General features: G+C 43.8%; 1 protein-coding gene across 1 annotated transcript in view; it reads right to left on the bottom strand.

Annotated features, from left to right (window-relative positions):
• ODAD2 (outer dynein arm docking complex subunit 2) overlaps window positions 1–21,163 on the bottom strand; it is a 139,416-nt gene that overhangs the window by 72,539 nt on the left and 45,714 nt on the right. The window contains exon 11 of the mRNA XM_045289841.1: window positions 635–781. Within this exon, the coding sequence (XP_045145776.1) occupies window positions 635–781 (147 nt within the window). The remainder of the gene's footprint in view (window positions 1–634; window positions 782–21,163) is intronic.

The raw sequence follows: 21,163 nt of genomic DNA, 5'->3' as shown, positions 1-21,163 counted from the left end.
AGCAGCCCTGCAGGACAAGCTACAGCTGTCAGAGCAGCCCTGCAGGACAAGCTACAGCTGTCAGAGCAGCCCTGCAGGACAAGCTACAGCTGTCATAGCAGCCCCGCAGGACCAGCTACAGCTGTCAGAGCAGCCCCGCAGGACAAGCTAGAACTGACCCCTTTGGGTCTCCAAGACTGCAGCTCTATGGGAGCAGAACACCTCCTCTTTCTCCCAACACATAGCTAGCAATTTCTAGGTAGAGAAAGAGATAGATAGATCATAGATGGATAGATGGTAGATAGATCACTATATGTATATTTAAATTAAAATTCTACCTAAATTCCCAATAAAGTCTAATAAATAGTTTCCATTCTCGGGAGTTCCACATATCCTCCATTTTCCCTCTTAAAGATGTAAACAAACATTTATTGGGCAAGAAGTCTGAGAGTCTAGTGGGCAAGAACAAGTGGTCTCAGAAGGGGGGAAAGCAGAGAGAAGAGAGAGAGTAGCTAAGAGGAGAAGCAGCAGGCTGGTTACCAGGAATAACACCAAGGGTAAAGGCAAGAAACAGGCAGTCAGGAATGGCAGAAACCAGGTGCCAGGAGGACCTTCACCAAGGAGGGGGAAGAAGGCTTCCTCCACAGTCACCCACCTTGCATTTGACTTCGTCGGTATCCAGTAAATTGATCAGAACCTCCAGGCCTCCGACGTCCCGGATCGCCAGCTGGCAGGTCTCCTGGGCTAGACTGAAGTCCCTCATGGAGCACAGAGCAATCACGGTAGCGGTCTGATTTCCTCCCTACGAAGACGCAAAGCCAGAGCACGGGGAACGCAGATCACACACCCGAAGAAACGTACTGAACCACCGAACAGAGAAAGGTTTCCCAGACACCGCACATTAAAATCTAAAAATGTCCCTGAGTGGGTTATCGTTTGCTTAGTGACTCACGTTTTTGCTGAAGCATGAAACCCCCATACTGAGTACCCTCAAGCGTTCCGTCAATGAAGTCAACGCGGGTTTAAAGGATCCTGGTGGCTCAGGGCTGTGGTTCTCAACCTTCCTCACGCCAAGACCCTTCCATACAGTTCCTCATGCGGTGGTGACCCCAACCATAACACTACTTTCCTTGCTACTTCATCACTGTAATCTGGCTACTGTTATGAATCATCATGTACTTATCTGATATGCAGGATGTATTTTCACTGTTACAAATTGAACATAATTCAAGCAAAGTGATCCATCACAAAACAGTATGTAATCCTATATTGCGAAATATGTATTTCTAATGACAAATCAATGAAATTTCATCTTGAAGCATGGTGCAGCATGGGTAACAGTCCACACCGGGTACTTGTAGGTGGGCGTATCTGCAGGCGGGCGGACCCGCCTGGAGATGGATAGAGATGCGGTGTCTCAGTTCCTAAGACCATCGGAAACATCTTAGGTGACCCCCGTGAAAGGATCGTTCCACCCCCTAAAGGGCTGCAACCCACAGGTTGAGAACCGCTGGCCAGTTGGGCTGCGAACCACAAGGTCAGCAGTTCCCAGTCACCGGGCTTTCTGCATCTACCCTGCCCAGTGAGTCACAAGTGACTTGGGGGCAGCGAGTTTGTCTGCGTGTGGTTTGAAGCGTGACCGCCTGAGGTGGTGGTCATTCATTAGAACTGAAGAGACTGACCGAGGAACTGTATACGTTCAATGCAAATGGATCTGAAAACGGTTCTTACAGATGTAAGTGCGACGGTCTGGGACTGCGAGAACGCAGAGAGAGAGAAGCAAGCACAATAACTCAGAGCAGGGCCTCCAGGAGGTGGGCTGGGGGTGGGGGTGGGGGTGGGGCGGGTGCTGGAAGAGGGGAAGCAATTCCAGAAAGACCAGACGATGAACTGGATGGGCATGAAGGGGAACGAAGTAAGAACGCTTCACTGCGCCTCTCGTAGTGTTGGTCCAATTCAGAGCAACCGTGGGAATCGTAATATAAGAGGTCCTTTAAGATAAAAAAGCAACCTGATTTTTTTTTAAATTAATAATTGATCAGCGAACCCAAATTGCCAGGAAATAAAAAGTGGAATTCCAATGAACACAGCAGGACACATATTATTTCTACTGCCACTGAGACTGGTTGCTAAGTTAGAACTGTAGTATAAGCACCGAAATAGTTCATAAGACACAAAAACTATTTTCTGCTGAGCAGAGAATAAACTGTAATTGTAAGAGGGGCCTACTAATGACAACCTTGGGCCCCTCCTCAAAACATGGTGCCCATAGCCCCACATGAATCTCTCATCTTTTTAAGGGAAGACACCTTCAGATTATGATTGCCTCATTTTCTAATCACAGTTCGATATCACCTTTATCTATTATGTATGAGGGGGCTCCAAAATGTTTGTGGGAAATAAAATGAAAAGATAATGGAATTGTTCCATGAATTTTTTGAACTTGCTGGCATATCATATGTGAATTCAGCACCAAAAAGGGGAAAACATACACATTCTTCTGTCCTTCAGCAAAGAGATGCAGCATTAGAAGTGTTCTGATGGCAGCCGCCTGGCCAACTGATGAGAAGAGATCTACCTTTGTGCCCACTCCACCAAAAGGCAATCGATCCAACTGAGTGAGACAACAGGGCACATCCTGCTGAAAGTAATTAAAAAATAATTACAGCAGCACATCGACCCGGGAACCACCAGAAATTCAGGCCAGATTCAGAAGACAGATCAAGGAGCAAGGGTGAGCACTGCTCGTGTCAGCTGGCTCTTGGCTGAACACAATGCTCACCAGAGAGATGCTTGCCTGGGTCTCACAGACCATACACAGGCATTTGACTGTGTAGATCAGAGCAAATTGTCAGTAACATTGCAAAGAATGGAAATTCCAAAAGATTTCATTTTGCTCATGCAGAACCTCTACATGGGCCAGGTGTTTGAATAGAGCAACGTAATACTGGATGGTTTAAAACCAGGCAAGTTGCACATCAGGATTATATCCTTTCACTGTAAGTATTTAATCTGTATGCTGAGCAAATAATAGAGAAGCTGGACTATATGACAAAGAATGGAATATCAGAATTGGAAGAAGGCTCATTAATAACCTGCTGAATGCACGATACAATCTTGCGTGCTGAAAGCAAAAAGGACTTGAAACATTTATTGATGGAGATCAAGGACCATAGCCTTCAGTCTGGATTAAGCTTTCACATAAAGAAAAGGGGAAGGTATGGTTTATATCTCCACAGGGAAAGAGGGACCAGACTTGAACTCGGTGCTCCAAGACGTGAATGCAACATACCAGCATGAAGCAGGGAACCAGTAGAGAGGTCTGAGAGGTCGGCCCCAATCCCAACTACATGGACAGCTTCCTCTCCCCACAGAAGAATGGGGGGACATGGGAGAGGGTGAGACAGGGGCAAAAGAAGTGGTGTTAACCAACCCAGGGAAAAAGGAACAACAAGTGATCTAAAATCAGTGGCAAGGAGGGTGTAAGAGGCCTGGTAGGGCTTGATCAAGGGCAATGTAACCAAGAGGAATTAATGAAACTCAAATGAAGGTTGAGCATGATAGTGGAACAAGAGGAAAGTAAAAGAAAATAGAGGAAAGAAATAGGAGGCAAGGGGCATTTATAGAGGTCTAAATACAGGCATGTACATATGTAAATATATTTATATATGATGATGGAGAAATAGGTTAAGTATTAAGGTAGCAGACGGGCACTGGGTCTCTACTCAAGTACTCCCTCAGTGCAAGAAGATTTTGTTCTAATAACCTGGCATTCTATGATGCTCACCTTTCAGACATGATTGCTGAAGTCAAAATGGGTGTATAAGCAAATGTGGTAAAGAAAGCTGATGGTGCCCGGCTATCAAAAGATATAGCGTCTGGGGTCTTAAAGGCTTGAAGGTAAACAAGCGGCCATCTAGCTGAGAAGCAACAAAGCCCACATGGAAGATGCACACCAGCCTCTGTGATCATAAGGTGTCAAAGGGATCAGGCATCAGGCATCAAAAAACAAAAAAATCATATCATTGTGAACGAGGGGGAATGCAGATTGGGGACCCAAAGCCCATCTGCAGGCAACTGGACATCCCCTTACAGAAGGATCGCAGGAAGGAGACGAGCCAGTCCGGGTGCAGTGCAGCAGCAATGAAACATACGACTTTCCTCTAGTTCTTAAATGCTTCCTCCCACCACCCACCCCCACTATCATGATCCCAATTCTACCTTAACAATCCAGCTAGACCAGAGGATGTACACTGGTACAGATAGGAAGTGAAAACACAGGGAATCCAGGACAGAAGATCCCTTCAGGACCAGTGGTGAGGGTGGTGATATAGGGAGGGTGAGGGAAGGTATGGTAGAAAGAGGGAACCGATTACAGGGATCTACATATAACCTCCTCCCTGGGGGATGGACAACAGAAAAGTGGGTGAAGGGAGATGTCAAACAGTGTGAGACATGACAAAATAGTAATAATTATAAATTATCAAGGGTTCATGAGGGAGAAGGGAGCGGGGAGGGAGGGGGAAAATGAGGAGCTGATACCAAGGGCTCAAGTAGAAAGCAAATGTTTTGAGAATGATGCAACAAATATACAAATGTGGTTGACACTCAATGGTTGGATGTATGGACTGTGATAAGAGTTGTAAGGGCCCCCAATAAAATGATTTTTTTTTAAAGGAAAAGAAAACAAAACTCCTCACAGTTGGACAACATCACGATAAACCGAGAGCAGATAGAAATTGTCAAGAAATTCATTTTACTTAGATCCATAATCAACATTCATGGAAGCAGCAGTCAAGAAACTAAGTAATGTATTGTATTGGACAGATTCGCTGCAGAAGACCTCTTTTAAAATGCTAAAAAGCAAACAAAAAAAATGTCATTTTGAGGCCTAATGTGCACCTGCTTCCAATCATGATATTTGCAATCTTGTTTTATGCAGAAATTAATAATAAATACCACATTGGTGCATTTGAATTGTGTTGTTTAGAATATTAGAAATGCCATCGACTGACAGAACAAACAAATAAACCGTAGAAGAAGTACAGCCAGAACGCTCCGAGAAGTGAGGACGGTGAGCCTTCCTCTCGGGAGCTTTGGCCGTGTTTGTGATCAGCAGGGAGGGAACCAGCCCTGGGAGAAGTACACCATATTTTGTCAAGCGGGGTGGGACTAAGAGGAAGACCCTCCATGAGATGGAGCAACACAGTGGCTGCAACAATGGGCTCAAAAAGTGTGTGGACAGCAGAGGGCCAGGCCGTGTTTCCTTCGGCTGCGCACAGGGTCACTGTGAGTCAGAAACCAACAGCGCATTTGCGTCACCCACGTACACCACATAATCCTCTAGTAGGCTCAAAACTTCATGCCTCTCTAAAAATAAGAAACGGAAATGGGGTTGTTGCAGGGCGGGCGGTAAGTGGAGCTGAACACATACAGTAATGGCTCCAAGCGTTGACAGGGGGCCAGGTGGCATTTATTCATATGAGCCCAAAGTGATCTGATGGCATCTAACGCCAGCACGCATGAAGCAATGAAGACGGGCAGCTTAAGACGTCAATTCCTTCCACGGCTCTAAAACTATGATGAAGAGCTATCTTGTGGGGATGGCCATGTGAGCTGCTCCTTTTTCATTCGAATGCCCCTTTTGATCATCCAAAGTATCCACTCGATGCCACAGTGTTTTATAAAGACAAGAGCCTTGATTTTATGATCTACGTTTAAAATAAAATCTGTTCTTAAAACTCCAATGATAAATAAATGAATGCCTGTGTGTGTGTGTGTGTGTGTGTGTGTGTTTCAAAAGTTCACTGAAACATTCCATTATGCTTTAATTCCATTATCCCATAAGTTTTGGAAGCCCCTCCTATCCTTCTGAGTGAACCCTAAAGGCGCAGTGTGCTGAGCCTTGGGCTGAGAATCACAGGACCGTCTATTGGGACACACCAGCCACCCTGTGGGAGGTAGAGGCGGCGGTCTGGTTCCGCAAAGACGTATAGCCAAGGGAGCAGCTCTACTCTGTCTAATTTGGTTACTACGAGTTGCAATTGGCTCAATGGCACTGAGTTTGTTTTGAGATTTACATATACTCCCTGTTTGCAGTGTCTTTTTTCCCCCTTACTTCCAAGAAAAACTTTAAGAACACCATGTTCCTACATTTGGTTTTAAAATGCAAGATTGTGAATCCTTTCCTTATTCTGTGTTTGAGGGCATAGGATCACCAGTTCCCTCATCTGCTAACACTTCCCTTTCTCTTCAGGAAAATAAAAGGCAGATAAGTTGCAACCATCAAGAAGAATATAGAGAGGTATAAATATAGGCATGCATATATGTAAATATATTAATATATAACACTTGGGGTATAGATCCATGTACATATATTTAAATGTTAAGTATTAAGGTAGCAGACGGGCACTGGGTCTCTACTCAAGTACTCCCTCAGTGCAAGAAGATTTTGTTCTAATAACCTGGCATTCTATGATGCTCACCTTTCAGACATGATTGCTGAAGTCAAAATGGGTGTATAAGCAAATGTGGTAAAGAAAGCTGATGGTGCCTGGCTATTAAAAGATATAGCATCTAGGGTCTTAATGGCTTGAAGTTAAACAAGTGGCCATCTAGCAGAGAAGCAACAAATCCCACATGGAAGAAACACACCAGACTGTGTGACCATGAAGTGTCAATGGGATCAATATCAGGCATCAGAAGACCCCAAACAAACAAATATATCGATGCAAATAATGGGGGTCAGAGTGGAGACCCAAAGCCCATCTGTAGATAATTGGACATTCCCTCACAGAAGAGTCACAAGGAAAGAAGGATACAGACAGGGTGTAGCACAGCACCGATGGAACACACAACATTCCTCTTGTTCTTTAAAGCGTCCTCCTCCCCACTATCATGACCCCAGTTCTACCTTACAAATTCACCAGGCCGGAGCATGTACACTGGTACAGATTAGAGCTCTGACACATGGAGTCCAGGGCAGATAAACCCTGCAGGAACAGAAATGGGAGTATCGATACCATGAGGGTAGTGGGAAGATGGGGGGAGAAGGGGGAGAAAAGGGAACTGACTACGATGAGCGATGTATAATTCCCCCACCCTCCCCCAGGGGGATGAACAACAGTAATGTGATCGAAGGGAGACACTGGGCAGTGTAAGATATGAAGATAATAATAATTTATAATTTATCAGTGGTCCACGAGGGTGGAAGGGTGGAGGAGGGAGGGAAAAAAGAGGAGCTGATACCAAGGGCTCCAACAGAAAGAAAATATTTTGAAAACAATAATGGCAGCATATGTATACATGTGCTTGATACAGTTTGTGCATGACCTGTTATAAGAGCTGTAAGACCCCCCAATAAGATGAGCTATGAAAATAAAAATAAGTAAATAGAAATTTAAAAAAGAACGGAAACGTTACTCATGACTAACAGAAGGAAATGAAACATTACCCAAAAGGAAAGGCAAGCAAAATAACAAACCTAATTCCTTAAACGAGACCCCGGTCTGAATTGGAGCGATTAAAAGCTGGCGGCAATGCCTGGGGCACAGAGCACAGAGCTGAGCTCCTGCCTCAGGAGCAGGAGCTTTGGGTCGGCTTGTGCTTTCAGCAGAGTGACCCTTTCCCTTCAATTTCAGACTCCAGTGTGACGAGGAGCCTGGACTGCATAGTGCTTACGCACTGGGCTGCGGCCCAAGTGTCCACAGTTCTCCTCGGGAGAAAGGCAGGGCTTTCTACTCTCATAAACAGTTACAGTACCAGAAACTCACAGGGGGCAGTTCTACCCTGTCCTATAGGGTTGCTATGAGTCAGAACTGACTCAATGGCAGTGTGTGTGTGTGTGTGTGTGTGTGTGTGTGTGTGTGTGTGTTTTAATATGATGAGAAAGGGAGAAGATACCAAACAGTTGAGCAGAGTTCTCCCATAACGTCAGAAAGGATGTTGCTACTGGCAGAGAACCAATAGAGAGGTCTGAGGGGCTGGCCCAAATCCCAACTATGTGGACAGCCCCTGCTCCCTCCAGAAGAGTTCACTTCAGAGGACAGCACTACAGCTACAGCTCAGGGGGACGGACATATCTGATCAGAGCACAAGAAGGGGGAGGAAGAGAGAGTGGAGCACATCCTGGCCCACCAAGCTTTGAGGACGATATCCCTGCTCAGAGCAGCCAATGCACAGAGAGGACTATATGGCAGGCCTCACTATGAGACACAACATCCCTCACAGACCCATAGCCCTACAGGGGACAACACTGGAGACACAGTGCAGGAATCCTGCCTGATCTGACCCCACCACACCAAGGCAAAACACTAAGGGCAGGCAACGGAACAGCAAGGGGGGCAGAGCAAGGAAGTCCCAAAGGAATACCAAAAATAGATTTTGAGGTCAGGGCATGGCACTCCATTAGACTCCACTGGAAAACACTCCTAAAGGTCAACAAACAGACCTTGACCTATTTACAGGCTTTTCTTTTTTTGTCATTGGGTTTTTTGTTGTTGTTGTTGTTTTGTTTTCTTTCATTGTTTTGTTCGGTTTGGGTTTTTTGTGCATATTATTATCTCTGCAGGTCTATCTAGATAAGATAGGTGGGATAAACAATCTGGAGGAGAAAACCATGGGACCAATGGTTCTGGGTGCACATCGGAGAGGGGGAGAGGGGGCAAAGAAAGTGGGTGTTAACCCCAGGGAAAAGGGAACAACAAGTGATCCAAAATTGATGGTGAGGAGGGTGTAGGAGGCCTGGTAGGGCTTGAGCAAGGGCAATGTAACCGAGAGGAATTTCTGAAATCCAAATGATGGCTGAGCATGATAGTGGGACAAGAGAAAAGTAAAAGGAAATATATGAAAGAACAAGGAAGTAAAGGGCATTTATAGAGATCTAATTACAGACATGTACATATATAAATATATTTATATATGACAATGGGGAAAGAGATTTATGTGCACATATTTATAGGTTTAGTATTAAGGTAGCAGATGGACATTGGGCCTCTACTCAAGTACTACCTCAATGTAAGAACACTTTGTTCTATTAAACTGGCATTCCATGATGCTCACCTTCCTGACACGATTACTGAAGACAAATCAGGTGCCTAAGAAAATGTGGTGAAGAAAGTTGATGGTGCCCAGCTATCGAAAGATATAGTGTCTGGGGTCGTAAAGGCTTGAAGATAAACAAGCAACCATCTAGTTGAGAAGCAATAAAGCCCACATGGAAGAAGCACACCAGCTTGTGTGATCACAAGGTATTGATAGGATCAGGTATCAGGCATCAACAAACAAAAAAATCATATCATTGTGAATGATGAGGAGAGTGGAGTAGAGACTCAAAGCCCATCTGTAGGCAACTGGACATCCCCTTACAGATGGGTTACTGGGAGGAGATGAGCCAGTCAGGGTGCAGTATAGCAATGATGAAACATATAACTTTCCTCTAGTTCTTTAATGTTCCCCGCCGCCCCCCTCCCATTATCATGATCCCAATTCTACTTCACAAATCCAGCTAGACCAGAGGATGTACACTGGTGCAAATCAGAGCTGGAAACACAGTGAATCCAGGAAAGATAACCCCCTCAGGACCAATAATGAGAGTAGCAATACCAGGAGGGGAAGGGGAAGATGGGGTAGAAAGGGGGAGCCGATCAGAAGGATCTACATATAACCCCCTCTCTGGGGCATGGACAACAGAAAAGTGGTGAAGTCAGACATCCAACAGTGTAAGGCATGACAAAAGAATAATAATTTGTAAATTATCAAGGGTTCATGAGGGAGGGGGGGCAGGGAGGGAGGGGAAAAACGAGGAGCTGATATACCAAGGGCTCAAGTAGGAAGAAAATGTTTTGAAAATGATGATGGCAACAAACGTACTAATATGCCTGACACAATGGATGGATGGATGGATTGTGATAAGAGCTGTATGAGCCCCCAATGAAATGATTTGGGAGAGAAAGGATGTTGGTGTTAGCTGTTAGCAGGCCAGATCTGCCTTGTGGTGACCCCATATTCGGATCTGTGCCATTCTCACCATCTATGCTGGAGTCCATTCTTGTGGCCTGGAGGGAGCAAAGGCTTTAGGACCTTCATTTGCTGAGGGGCCACGACTCAAAATGAGAAGACACCGCTGTGAATATCTATTAAAAATTGGAACTGGAACCGCAACAAGTATGAACCCAGGAAAATTTAAATTGATCAAGAATGAAGTGGAATGCACAAAGATTAATATCCTAGGCATTCGTAAGCTGAAATAGACTGTGGCCTTGGCCATTTTGAATCAGAAAATCAGAGGGTTTACTATGCCAAGAAAGATAAATTCAAGAGGAGTGGCATCTCATTCATGCCAAAAAAAAAAAAAAAAACATTTCAAGGTCTTTCTTAAAGTACAATGCTGTCTGTGGTGAGAAAATATCCATCCACGTGCAAGGAAATGCAATCAGTACAACTGCTATTCCGATTTGTCCACCAACAACTGAAGCCAGTGACGAAGCACTTCGAAGATTTTATCACAAGGTCTTCATTCTGAAATTGATCGAACATTTGATCAAGATACATTGGTAATTATTGGCAACTGCCATTCCTATCAAACAGGAACAGTTGTTGGAAAATAAGGACTTGGTGAAAGGAACCAAGCTGGAGGTCACATGATGGAATTTCACAAGACTAATGACTTCTTCACCACCAATACATTTTTTTCAACAACAGAAATGGCAGCTATACCAGTGGACGTCTACAAATGGAACAGAGAATCAAATTGATGACATCCTTGGGAAGAGACACTAGAGAAGCTCACTAGCATCAGCCAGAACTAGACTGTGGAGCAGACCATCAATTGCTCCTATGTATATTCAAGCTGAAGTTGAAGAAAATTAAAACAAGTCCATGAAAGGCAAAATACAACCTAGAGTAAATTCCATTCCACCTGGATTTCAAGACTAGGTCACAAAAAGGTTTGACTCATTGAACACTAACAACAGAAGACTTGTGGAGCTAAGGACTTAATACATGAAAAAAAAAAGGTCATTATAAAGACATTATAAAGATGGGAAAGAAAGATCAAAATGAGTGTCAGAGAGGCTGAAATTTACTCTTGAACTTAAAGTAGCTAAAACACATGGAATAAACCATAAGGAGCTATACAGAAAATTTCCAAGGGCAACTTGAGATGATTTAGTAAAGCATTACAATGAAATGTGCAAAGACCTGGAATTAGAAAACAAGAAAGGAAGGACAAGCTTAGCATAAGTCAAGCTGAAAGAACTGAAGAAAACAGTCAGGCCTCATGCTGCAATATTAAAATATTCTACAAGCAAGATATTGAAAGATGCAGGAAGCACCAAAAGAAGATAGAAGGAACACTCTATCAAAGAGGACTAGTTGGTATTCAACCATTTCAAGAGGCAGCATAGGATCCAGAAGTGATGGTACTGAAGGGAGAAGTCGAAGACGCACTGAAGGCATTAGCCATAACAAGGCTCCAGGAATTGATGGAACACCATCAAAACGTTTCAGCACACGGATGCAGCACTGGACGCACTCACTAGTCTGTGCCAAGATAGCTTGAAAGATAGCTATTGCCTACTGCCTGCATGAGATCCATATTGGCACACATTCCCAAGAAAAGCGACCTCACAGAATTCAGATATTATCACACTGTATCATTGACATCACATGCAAGTGAAATTCTGCTGAAGATCATTCAACAATGGTTGCAGCAGTATATTGAGCACAAGCTGCTGGAAATTCCAGCCAGATTTCGACAAGGACATGGAACAAAGAATATCACTGCTGATGTCAAATGGCTCTTATCTCAAAGGAGAGAATAGCAGAAAATGTTTAATTGCGTATTATAGATTATGCAAAGGCATTTGACTCTGTGGCTGATAACCAACCATGGATAATATTGAGAAGAAAGAGATTCTAGAACACTTCATTGTGCTCATGTGGAACCTGTAAATAGCCCAAGAGCCAGTGGTGCAAACGGAACAAAATAATATTGCATGGTTCAAAATGAGGGGTGGGTCCTCTCACCATCTTATTCCATCGGTATGCTGAGCAAATCATCGGATGATATGAAGAAGAATGTGGTATCAAGACTGGAAGAAGTCTTATTAAAAACCTCCATCAGTATGCAGATGACACAACCTTGCTTGCTGAGACTGAGGAGGACTTGAGGCACTTGCTGATGCAGGTCAAGGATTGTAGCCTTCCGTATGGATTACAGTAACTCAATATAAAGAAGACCAAAATCCTCACAACTGGATCAATAGGCAACATGGTGATAACCAGAGAAAGGATTGAAATGGTCACGGATTTCATCTTGCTTGAATCCACAATCAATGCTAATGGGAGCAGCAAGCAAGAGATCAAAAGGCACACTACGTTAGGTAAATCTGCTGCTTTAGACCTTTAAAGTGGTGAAAAGCAAGGGTGTTACTTTGAGGACTAACGTGTGCCTGATCCAAGCCATAGTATTTTCAATCACCTTAGATGCATGTGAAATTTGAACTTTGAATAAGGAAGACTGGAGAAAAACCAATGCATTTGAACTGTGGTGTTTGGGGTGAGGGGGGAGTACCATGGACAAAAGAGCACACATCTGTCTTGAAAGAAGTAAAGCCAGAATTCCCCTTAGGGGCAAGGAGGGCAAGCCTTCCTCTCACTTACTTTGGACATATTATCAGCAGAGACCAGTCCCTGCAGAAGGACACCATCTTTGCTAACGCTGCGGAGGGGCAGAGAAAAAGAGGAAGTCCCTCGATGAGGCGTGTTGATACGCTGGCGGCCACCATGAGCTCAAGCACGGGACACAGTGTGAGCCTGGTGCGGGCCTGGGTGAGTTTTCATTCTGTTGTCCAGACTAAGAGTCGCAGCCAGTTTGATGGCACCTAACAGCACAACCACAATTTTTGGAAGTTGATTACCATCAACGTTTGACCTAGCCATCTCAGTCTGTGAGCTCTGCTGGAATCGGCACCCCCTGGGTTACCCTGTTGGTATTGGCATGCCCAGGGCAGAGCTTCCAGAATCACATGCAAATCACCACAATGCAATGCACTGATAGAAGCGCGGTGCACTGTCCTGGTATTCTCGGTTGTGGGCCTTCTCCACTGCTATTCTGACACTATGATATTTTCATTGGTAGCAATTTTCAACTTGGACACTCAGCACATTCTTTGCTCCGATCTCAGTTTCTTAACTTTTTTTTTCTAAATTAGTTCACCTATTCACCTATTTCATTATTTATCATACAACCCATGATACAAATGATTTTGAAGTCATTTATTACAGCAAAGGCCAACACTTACAATTTTATGTTTTTTCTAATTTATCGCAAGGCCAAATTTGAAGTCAAAGGCTTGACATTTTCATTTATTGTTAAGAAACTAGATCCTTATAGGGGGAAAAATTCTGTAAATCATCAGCTTTTTCTGAAAATTTGGAAATATATTCAAAGCTTGAGAGTTTGGGGTTCTTTTAAAGAATGATTTTATATTAGGGAAAGTTAACTTTTCCACATTTCAGGAGTTAGTTCTACCGCTGTCACTGACCACACTCCCAAAAGGATTATAAATCTTTCGGAATGAATACCAGCAGTTGGGAGCCAAGATAGTCAACATACAGAGCCACAAATGTTAGCCAATGCTATTCTTTAAATACCAGGAATATGTCAAAGGATTTTTTCGGGTTCGCTCTCCTTTGTCCAAATGACATAAACATCCAACTGAAAAGAAGCAGGTCAAATAGGTTCCTTTTTCAATTATCCCTCCCCCACCCCCAACCCGAGAATACGATTAACTGCCAATACTTATTTGCACATCTTATCACACACTCGCATTTGTGGGGTTTGAAGAGCTGGAGAGAACACAGTAGAATATTGTCTTACTGTCTTCTTGAGAGTTTTGAGGAAAGTTTTCGGAAGCGTTTCCATTTCTGAGACTCATGCTGTTATTTTGATGGGCACCTTCCCGCTCCTGCTTCTTCTCAAACATCTCCTGGGACTGTTGGCCAGGAGTCTCCTGCAGGCCACATTCCTCATCACCGATGTTTCAAAGCGCAAAGACGGCGGCGAGAACGGCGCTCTCCTCTCAACATTCCTTCTGGAGGGAGGAGGGGTTGCGGGGGGGCTTTTTGGCTTGGTTTGGTTTTTCCTGAACAGTGGTTTTCATCATGTCAAATAACATCTTTGAAAGGAAGACGCGTGCCCTAGCCTCGTCCACAGAGCAATGCCCTCCAGAGTAAAGACGGCCGGAGAAAGAAGCACTTGGGAAGCCAAGAGGAAGGAGCCACGATGGCGTAGTGCGTAGCTAAGCACTTGGCTGCTAACCCAAAAGGTTGTCAGTTCCAGCCCCACCCCAGCAGCTTCCATGGAAGAAAGGCCCTGGCGATCCGCTCCTTCCTGCAGCGATGAGTCTGGAAAACCCCTCTGGGACAGCAGCACTCTGCCACGTGGGGTCAGCACGAGTTGAAGCAGCCTCAACCACTTCCACCACCACCAGGTGTGAGGTGAGGAATGCATTCAAGAGCAAAGGAGGGCGCAAGCCCCTAAGGTCATTCCTGTGTCCCTTCACTCGACACATCTGTTCGGCACACTTCACTATTTGCCAAGCCTGAGGCTAGGCACTCGTCATGCTAGCTAAACGGCCACCAAAATACACACATGGCCCTTGTCCCTGTGCAGCGGACAGCTCAGCGTAGTGGAGGGACCTCCATGTTCCTAAAGCCCTGCACCAGTAAGCGCAGACTGGGAGGCTGAGAAGGGCCAGGCGGCAGAGGGGCATGGGCTTCAGGGGTGCATGACAGGGGATGAGGCTCAGAAAAGTTTCATCAGCCAGCCCATGAAACTCTGGCGGGAGACACATCAAACGAAGCCACCCTGGGGAGCTTGCAGTCGGAACCCCACAGGCACAAGTTGAAAAGACAAGGGACTGGGATGCCTCTCCACCCCGCTTCCCACTCTCCGCCCAGGGAGGCGGCCCAACCATCCCTCCACCTTTCCAACTGGCCCCAGATCCCCTCGGCATACTTTCCCTCCAAACATGCCACTCAGCGAGCAGGGAAAGCCAACTCCTGCCAATGGCTGGTCATTAGGATGTCGGAGGGCCTGGAGCCCAGGAGCAGAACTTGGCGGAAGGAGAATGGCTCTTCTCTTCTCTTCTCTGGACCAGAAAGGGGAAAAGATGCGACGCTCCGAGTGAACGGGCATCATCACGCCGCCAGTCCGGGGAGTCAAGCCCAGGGCTTTGCCTCCTGTCCGCTGGCAAACTTGTCCTGTCGTGATGACTCAGCAGTCATAAACCCGGGAGACGAGACACAAGGGAACGCCAAAGAAAAATAATAACGTCCTTAGAGAAACTGGCCCGGGATCAGGGTAGTGTAAGCTCACTAGCCACTTTTATCAGCCATGGTTGGGGAGCACTAGGAGGATTCCCACAAACAGAGATGGATGCCCTGTTCTTCTTACATAGCCAGGGAACGTGTATGGAAAGGGAGAATTTACTGGAAGGTCCTAACCAATGAAATGGGGTGGGGGTAGGGGTGGGGAACACCGGCCGATTTGCAACAAAGAGAATTGTCTTCTACAAGAAGCCAGGAGAATGAGCTCCATCGTTGTAATAATTAATACAAATGGCCAAGTCAAGCGGCCAGATGCAAGGCCCACATTTAAAAGGGGAGCCCATTTCCATACACAGAGAATAACAAGTTAAGATGTGCAACTTGAAAACTGTCCCCCACGTAGTAGCAAATAGCAAGAACAGCAAAACTATCGATGAGTGAATCTCAAAAGGCCATGTGCTGAATCCATGTGGAGAAGAGTTACTCAGTCTTAACAAGAAACACCAAAGAGACACCCACAGATGTTCAATCACTGCTTCTGGGAAGGACAACTGTGCTGTTAAAATCACAATGTATCCCCCAAAATGGACCAACTCATACAGACAATTGAAACCACAACTGAGCTCATTTGTTTGCGTAACTTGATTCTCCACTCATTGTACAGAAAATCAGGAAGGGAAAAATAGGCAAAAATTGGCTTATATATCTGCACACTACCTGATCAACCAGATAATTAGAACATACCAAAGTTAAGAGCAGGCATAAAATGCTATTTCCATAGCATTTACATTATATTGGGTATTATAAGTAATGTCGAGATTGTTTTAAGTATACAAGCAGATAAAAATCCGATGCTATTTTATATAAGATAATGGAGCATCTGCAGATTTTTGCATTTATGGGGGTTCCTGGAGTCAATTCCTCACAGATATCAAGGGATGATTTGATTTCCCGAACACTGATTGTGGATTCAAGTAAAATTAAATTCTAAACTAACACATTTTTGCTTCGCTTATCATAATGTTGCTTGCTAGGTCTGCTGTGAGGAAACTTGCTTTCTCTATGTGGAGGCGTGATCCATGTGATGTCCTTGATCTTGACCAGTAAGTGTCCTCCGCAGCTTCTCCGGTTCTGACGCCCCGTCTTCTTCATGTGGTCCAGGGGCTCCAATTGTTTTCTCCGCATACATATTGAATAGCCTGGTGAGAGGATACAATCCTGACACGCACCTTTCCTGACTGTAAACAATGCATATTCCCTGGATGTACTCAAATGGCTGCCTCTGGTCTGCGTGCAACTTCCACATGAGCACCATTTAAAGTGTTCTGGAATTCCCAGTATTCACAATGCTATTCCTAATTGGTTTTGATCCATCCACTGAACACTTTTGCCAGATAAATAAAGTACAGGTAAACCTCTTCTAGTATTCTCTGCTTTTAGCCAAGATCCATCCACATCCTATGCCTTGTTCTATGGCCTTTTCTGAATCTGGTTTGAATTTCTGGCAGTTCCATGTCAATGTACTGCTGTAACAGGTTTTGAATGATCTTCAACAAAATCTTTCTTGTATGTGATATTAGTATAAACTGTTGATAATTTCTGTATTCCACTGGATCCCCTTTCTTTGCAACGGGTATGGATATAAATAGCTAGGTAACTGATTTCCACGTCTCTCGGCCAAGAAGCGCGAACATGTCCAGCATTGCAATCTTGATGCTGAAGTATCTGAATTGGCATTCCACCCAGTCCTGGAGCTTTGTAACCCCAGTGCATTCTGTTTTGAAGGAAGCCCGGTGGCACTGTTGGGTAACCGCTGAACTACTAACACGGGGTTGGTAGTTCAAACGCACCAACTGCTCCAGGAGAGAAAGATGAGGCTGTCTGCACCCTTAAAGATTCACAACTTTGGAAACCCTAAATCGGTGATGTATGAACTGGAATAAATGCAATGACAGTGGGCTTCTGTTAGTTGTCTTTATCTACTCTCGTACAGATTGACAACCGTGGAAGCGCTGCATAGGGTTGCTATGAGTCTAAAGCAACTCACTAGAAGTGTGGGTTTTCATTAGTTCTTCATCCATGCCATCAATGCATTTGGACTTCTTTCTTCAGGACTGCTGGTCCATGGGCAGATGCTGCCTTCTGAAATGGATGAATGCTGACCTAGGTATTGTGACTCTGTAGTCCTTCCCACTTCTCTGGATGCTTCCGACATTGTTCAAATGTCCCCGATTGAATCTTCTGACACTGGAGCTCAAGTCTCCATTTTTGTCTGTAGCAATCTTGAAGAACTGAAACTTCATTTCATATATGATGAAAATTATATATAAACACCCTGAGAATTTTAATCAGCACAATGTTAATGCAAATCAAAACACTGACTAACTTGGTAATGATATGTTGTCCAATAGCAAATTATCTTACTAAAGGTTTAGCAATTTGTTAATGGTGTTCTGAATTGTTTATTTTTGACAAGAGATGACCTAAAAAAGTGATCCGTATGGGAATCATGAGATAAATTATTGATATTCACATGTAATTCAATACTGTGTAATAACTAAATTGCCCTACATAAAAGACCACCAGTACATAATATTAGCTATAAAACTCAAAATATGGAATAGCAAATAGTAGATTCCATTTTATATGTAAAAATATAACATCTAAAGGGGTCTTTGGTTTCATTCTTTTGCAGTTACTGAATTTTTATAATGAGTATATAGTAATATATAATTTTAAATATTTTAATAGTTTAAACATGGAAAAGGATAGGGAACTCTAGAGGAGAAACATGCCCTACTGCAGCTGCTTACCACAGAAATACTAGCAGGCCACATCCATGCATGGATAAGAGTTGAGTTCAGACAAAGCAAAATTATCCTTATCTGCAGATGGTTTGATCCTGCTCAGAGAGAAATCCAGAGACCCAGGAAGAAAACGACTGAAGCTAACTTAAAAATAAAAAAAAATTTTAAAAATCAGCAAAGTGGCTGGGTATGAGATCTACATTCAGAAATCAATCAAATTACTTTACACAAACAATGAGAACTATGAAAGGGAAATAAGGAACACCAAGGCTATTGGCAATAACTACATAAAAATATTAAGATAATTAGGAATAAACATAACCAGAGGTACACATGACTTATACAAGAGGAACCAAAGGACACTACTACATACATGTATGTAAAAGAGATCTACATACATGAATCAGCAGTTCATGCTCATGCACAGGCAGACTGAACATTGTGAAAATGAAAAAATGCGTTTCCCATCCAGATAACAGGTATTCCCAATCCAGGTTCCATGAACACTCTTTAAGGAGGTTGAAAGCCAACCACTAACTTTAAATGGAAAGGAAAACGCCCACATGTAAATAAAGCACTACTGAAGCAAAAGGGAGGCCTCACCCTTCCACACCTCAAGCCTATTTCACAGCTACAGTAGTCGAAGCAGCCTGGTCCAATGGTACAGTGACAGAAAAATTGACCAAAGGAACAGAAGAACTGAGAACATGGAAGTAAATATTTCCACATCTGAACGTCTTCAACAATTAAACATTAAACTGGGTAAACGCAGTCCTATGGTCCTGGCAAAACTAGATACCGGTTTGCAGAAAACTGAAACAAGATATATGCCTCACACCATATGTGAAAAGTAACTCAATATCAATCAAAAACCTAAATATAAAACCTAAAACTATAAAAAAACCCAAAGACCATCAATAGGCATGTAACCCCATGAAACAGAACAGAGAACCTGGAAATAAAACCCTGCACCCACAAACAGCAGATGTTTAATAAAGGGCTGAAACACATTAAATGGGAAAGACATAGTCCCTTCAACAAGTGGTGCGGGCAAAATAGGCTGTCTATCTGCAGAGTAAGGAAGGAGGCCCATATTCCACACGACGCACAAAACAAACTCCAGATGGAGTAAAGGGCCTTCATGTAGGACCCAAGAACATGCCGATCGTCAATGGAAAACAGGGACAAATTTAAGGACCTTAATACAAAGAATGAACTATCCACTATAATGAAAACATCCACACAATAAAAGACAAACTAGAGTACTGGGACCTCCCAAAATACAACATTTGTGTGCATCAAAGGCTTCATCCAAAAAGTCAAGAGCGAATCCCCACACTGGACAAAAAAATTAGGCAATGATCTACCGAGCTAAAGTTTAATCTCAAAAACATAGAAAACTGCAACACCTCAACAACAGCAGCAGCAGCAGCAACAACAATATGTCATCTAATTAAAAACCGGGCAGAAGAAGTGAGTAGACAATTCCCCAAAGCAGACGCCCAGGTCGCCAACAAAGGTAAAGAAATGCCTGCGGTCACTAGCCGTTTGAGAAATGCAAATCAAAGCAAAGAACAGGTACCACTTCCCACCAGCACTGACAGAAATTTTCAGAGAAATAGAAAATAACAGATTCTGCTGGAGGGATTGGAACCCTCATCAACTTCTGGTGAGACTGCAAAACTATACAACCACTGAGCAAAGCAGGAGGGTGCTTCTTCAGACAACTGGGAATAGAAATACCACAGGGCCCAGCAAACCCTTCGCCCGCTATGCACTCTTCAGCAATAAAGAACAAGGCATGCACTGGGTATCCACGCTTCAGGCGGCACCACTCACAACAGCAAGAAGATGGAAACAACCTAACTGCCTGCTGGTAGAGGAATGGATTAGTCAAGGTGGGTACATACACACAGTGGAATAGTATGCATCCCTAAAGAGTAGATGACACCGTCAGACACCTCGTGGCATGGACAAGTTTGGAGGACATTATTGCTAAGCTAAGTTAAACAATCCCACAAAGGCAAATACCATATGAGACCACGATTATAAGAGAAAAATTATTTTCACGCCAAGAGAAGCAGACTTTGATGGTGAAGAAGCTGGGAGGTGGCGGGGGACACGAGAGGGAAGGGTAGAAAAATATAACAACTATTATCTTTTTAAGATGCACAGATAGTAACACACATAGTACCATAGATAGATACATATAGGTAATACATTGATAATAACACAGATAGGTCATAGCACAGATTAAAAACAATAATGTCAACAAAAATCATATTATTATAATCATAGCTCGAATATGCACAGCAAAAAGTAGTCCATGGGGCAGGTTTCTTCTGTGGCTAGCTAAGGAGTGACAGTAACAAGAAAGCTAGCACAAAAGAAACTCACTCTGTCTCAAACACACACACACACACACACACACACATCAAAGAAAAAAAGAGGGGCAAATGTAGAGGCCCTAATTTATGGCACAAGAAGACTATTAAATGTAAAAAAACTGCAAAAAAACAGGAGGAGATAAACTGGGACAGATGAACCTTCTAAATTTAAATATGTATGTGCATGTAAAGATTTCTCCAAATGAGTAAGAAGAGCCTCCAGGTGGGAGGGACTACTAACAACAAATCCAGCAGACGGATGATCTGAAGAATTCACAGGAACCCTCAACAACTCAACAACAAAAAGACAATCCAATTAAAAATTGGGCAGAAGATATGAACAGATACTTTAGCAAAGAAGTCAGGCAGCCTACAGAGGAATACATGTGCTCAATCACTAACCATTAGAGAAAAGCAAATCAAAACAATGATGAGGAGCAGCTCACTTCAGCAATAATCGCCCAATTCAATAAGACAGAAAATTGCAGGTGCTGACTGGGGTGGGGAGAGGCTGGAGCTTTCTCACACTGCTGGTGGGACAGAAGGTCTAACCACAGTGGAAACTGGCTATGGCTCTTCCTTCCCAAACCCCAAACACCAAACCCACACTCACGGCCGTAGTCAATGCTGCTCGTGGCGACCCTACGGAACAGGGTA

Source organism: Echinops telfairi, unplaced genomic scaffold (genome assembly GCF_000313985.2).
Source record: "Echinops telfairi isolate 266 unplaced genomic scaffold, ASM31398v2 ScPeMD7_31;HRSCAF=116, whole genome shotgun sequence".
NCBI classification, from domain to species: Eukaryota; Metazoa; Chordata; class Mammalia; order Afrosoricida; family Tenrecidae; genus Echinops; species Echinops telfairi.
The sequence above is the reverse complement of the archived record's forward strand: the minus strand, read 5'-3'. Positions and strand labels throughout refer to the sequence as shown.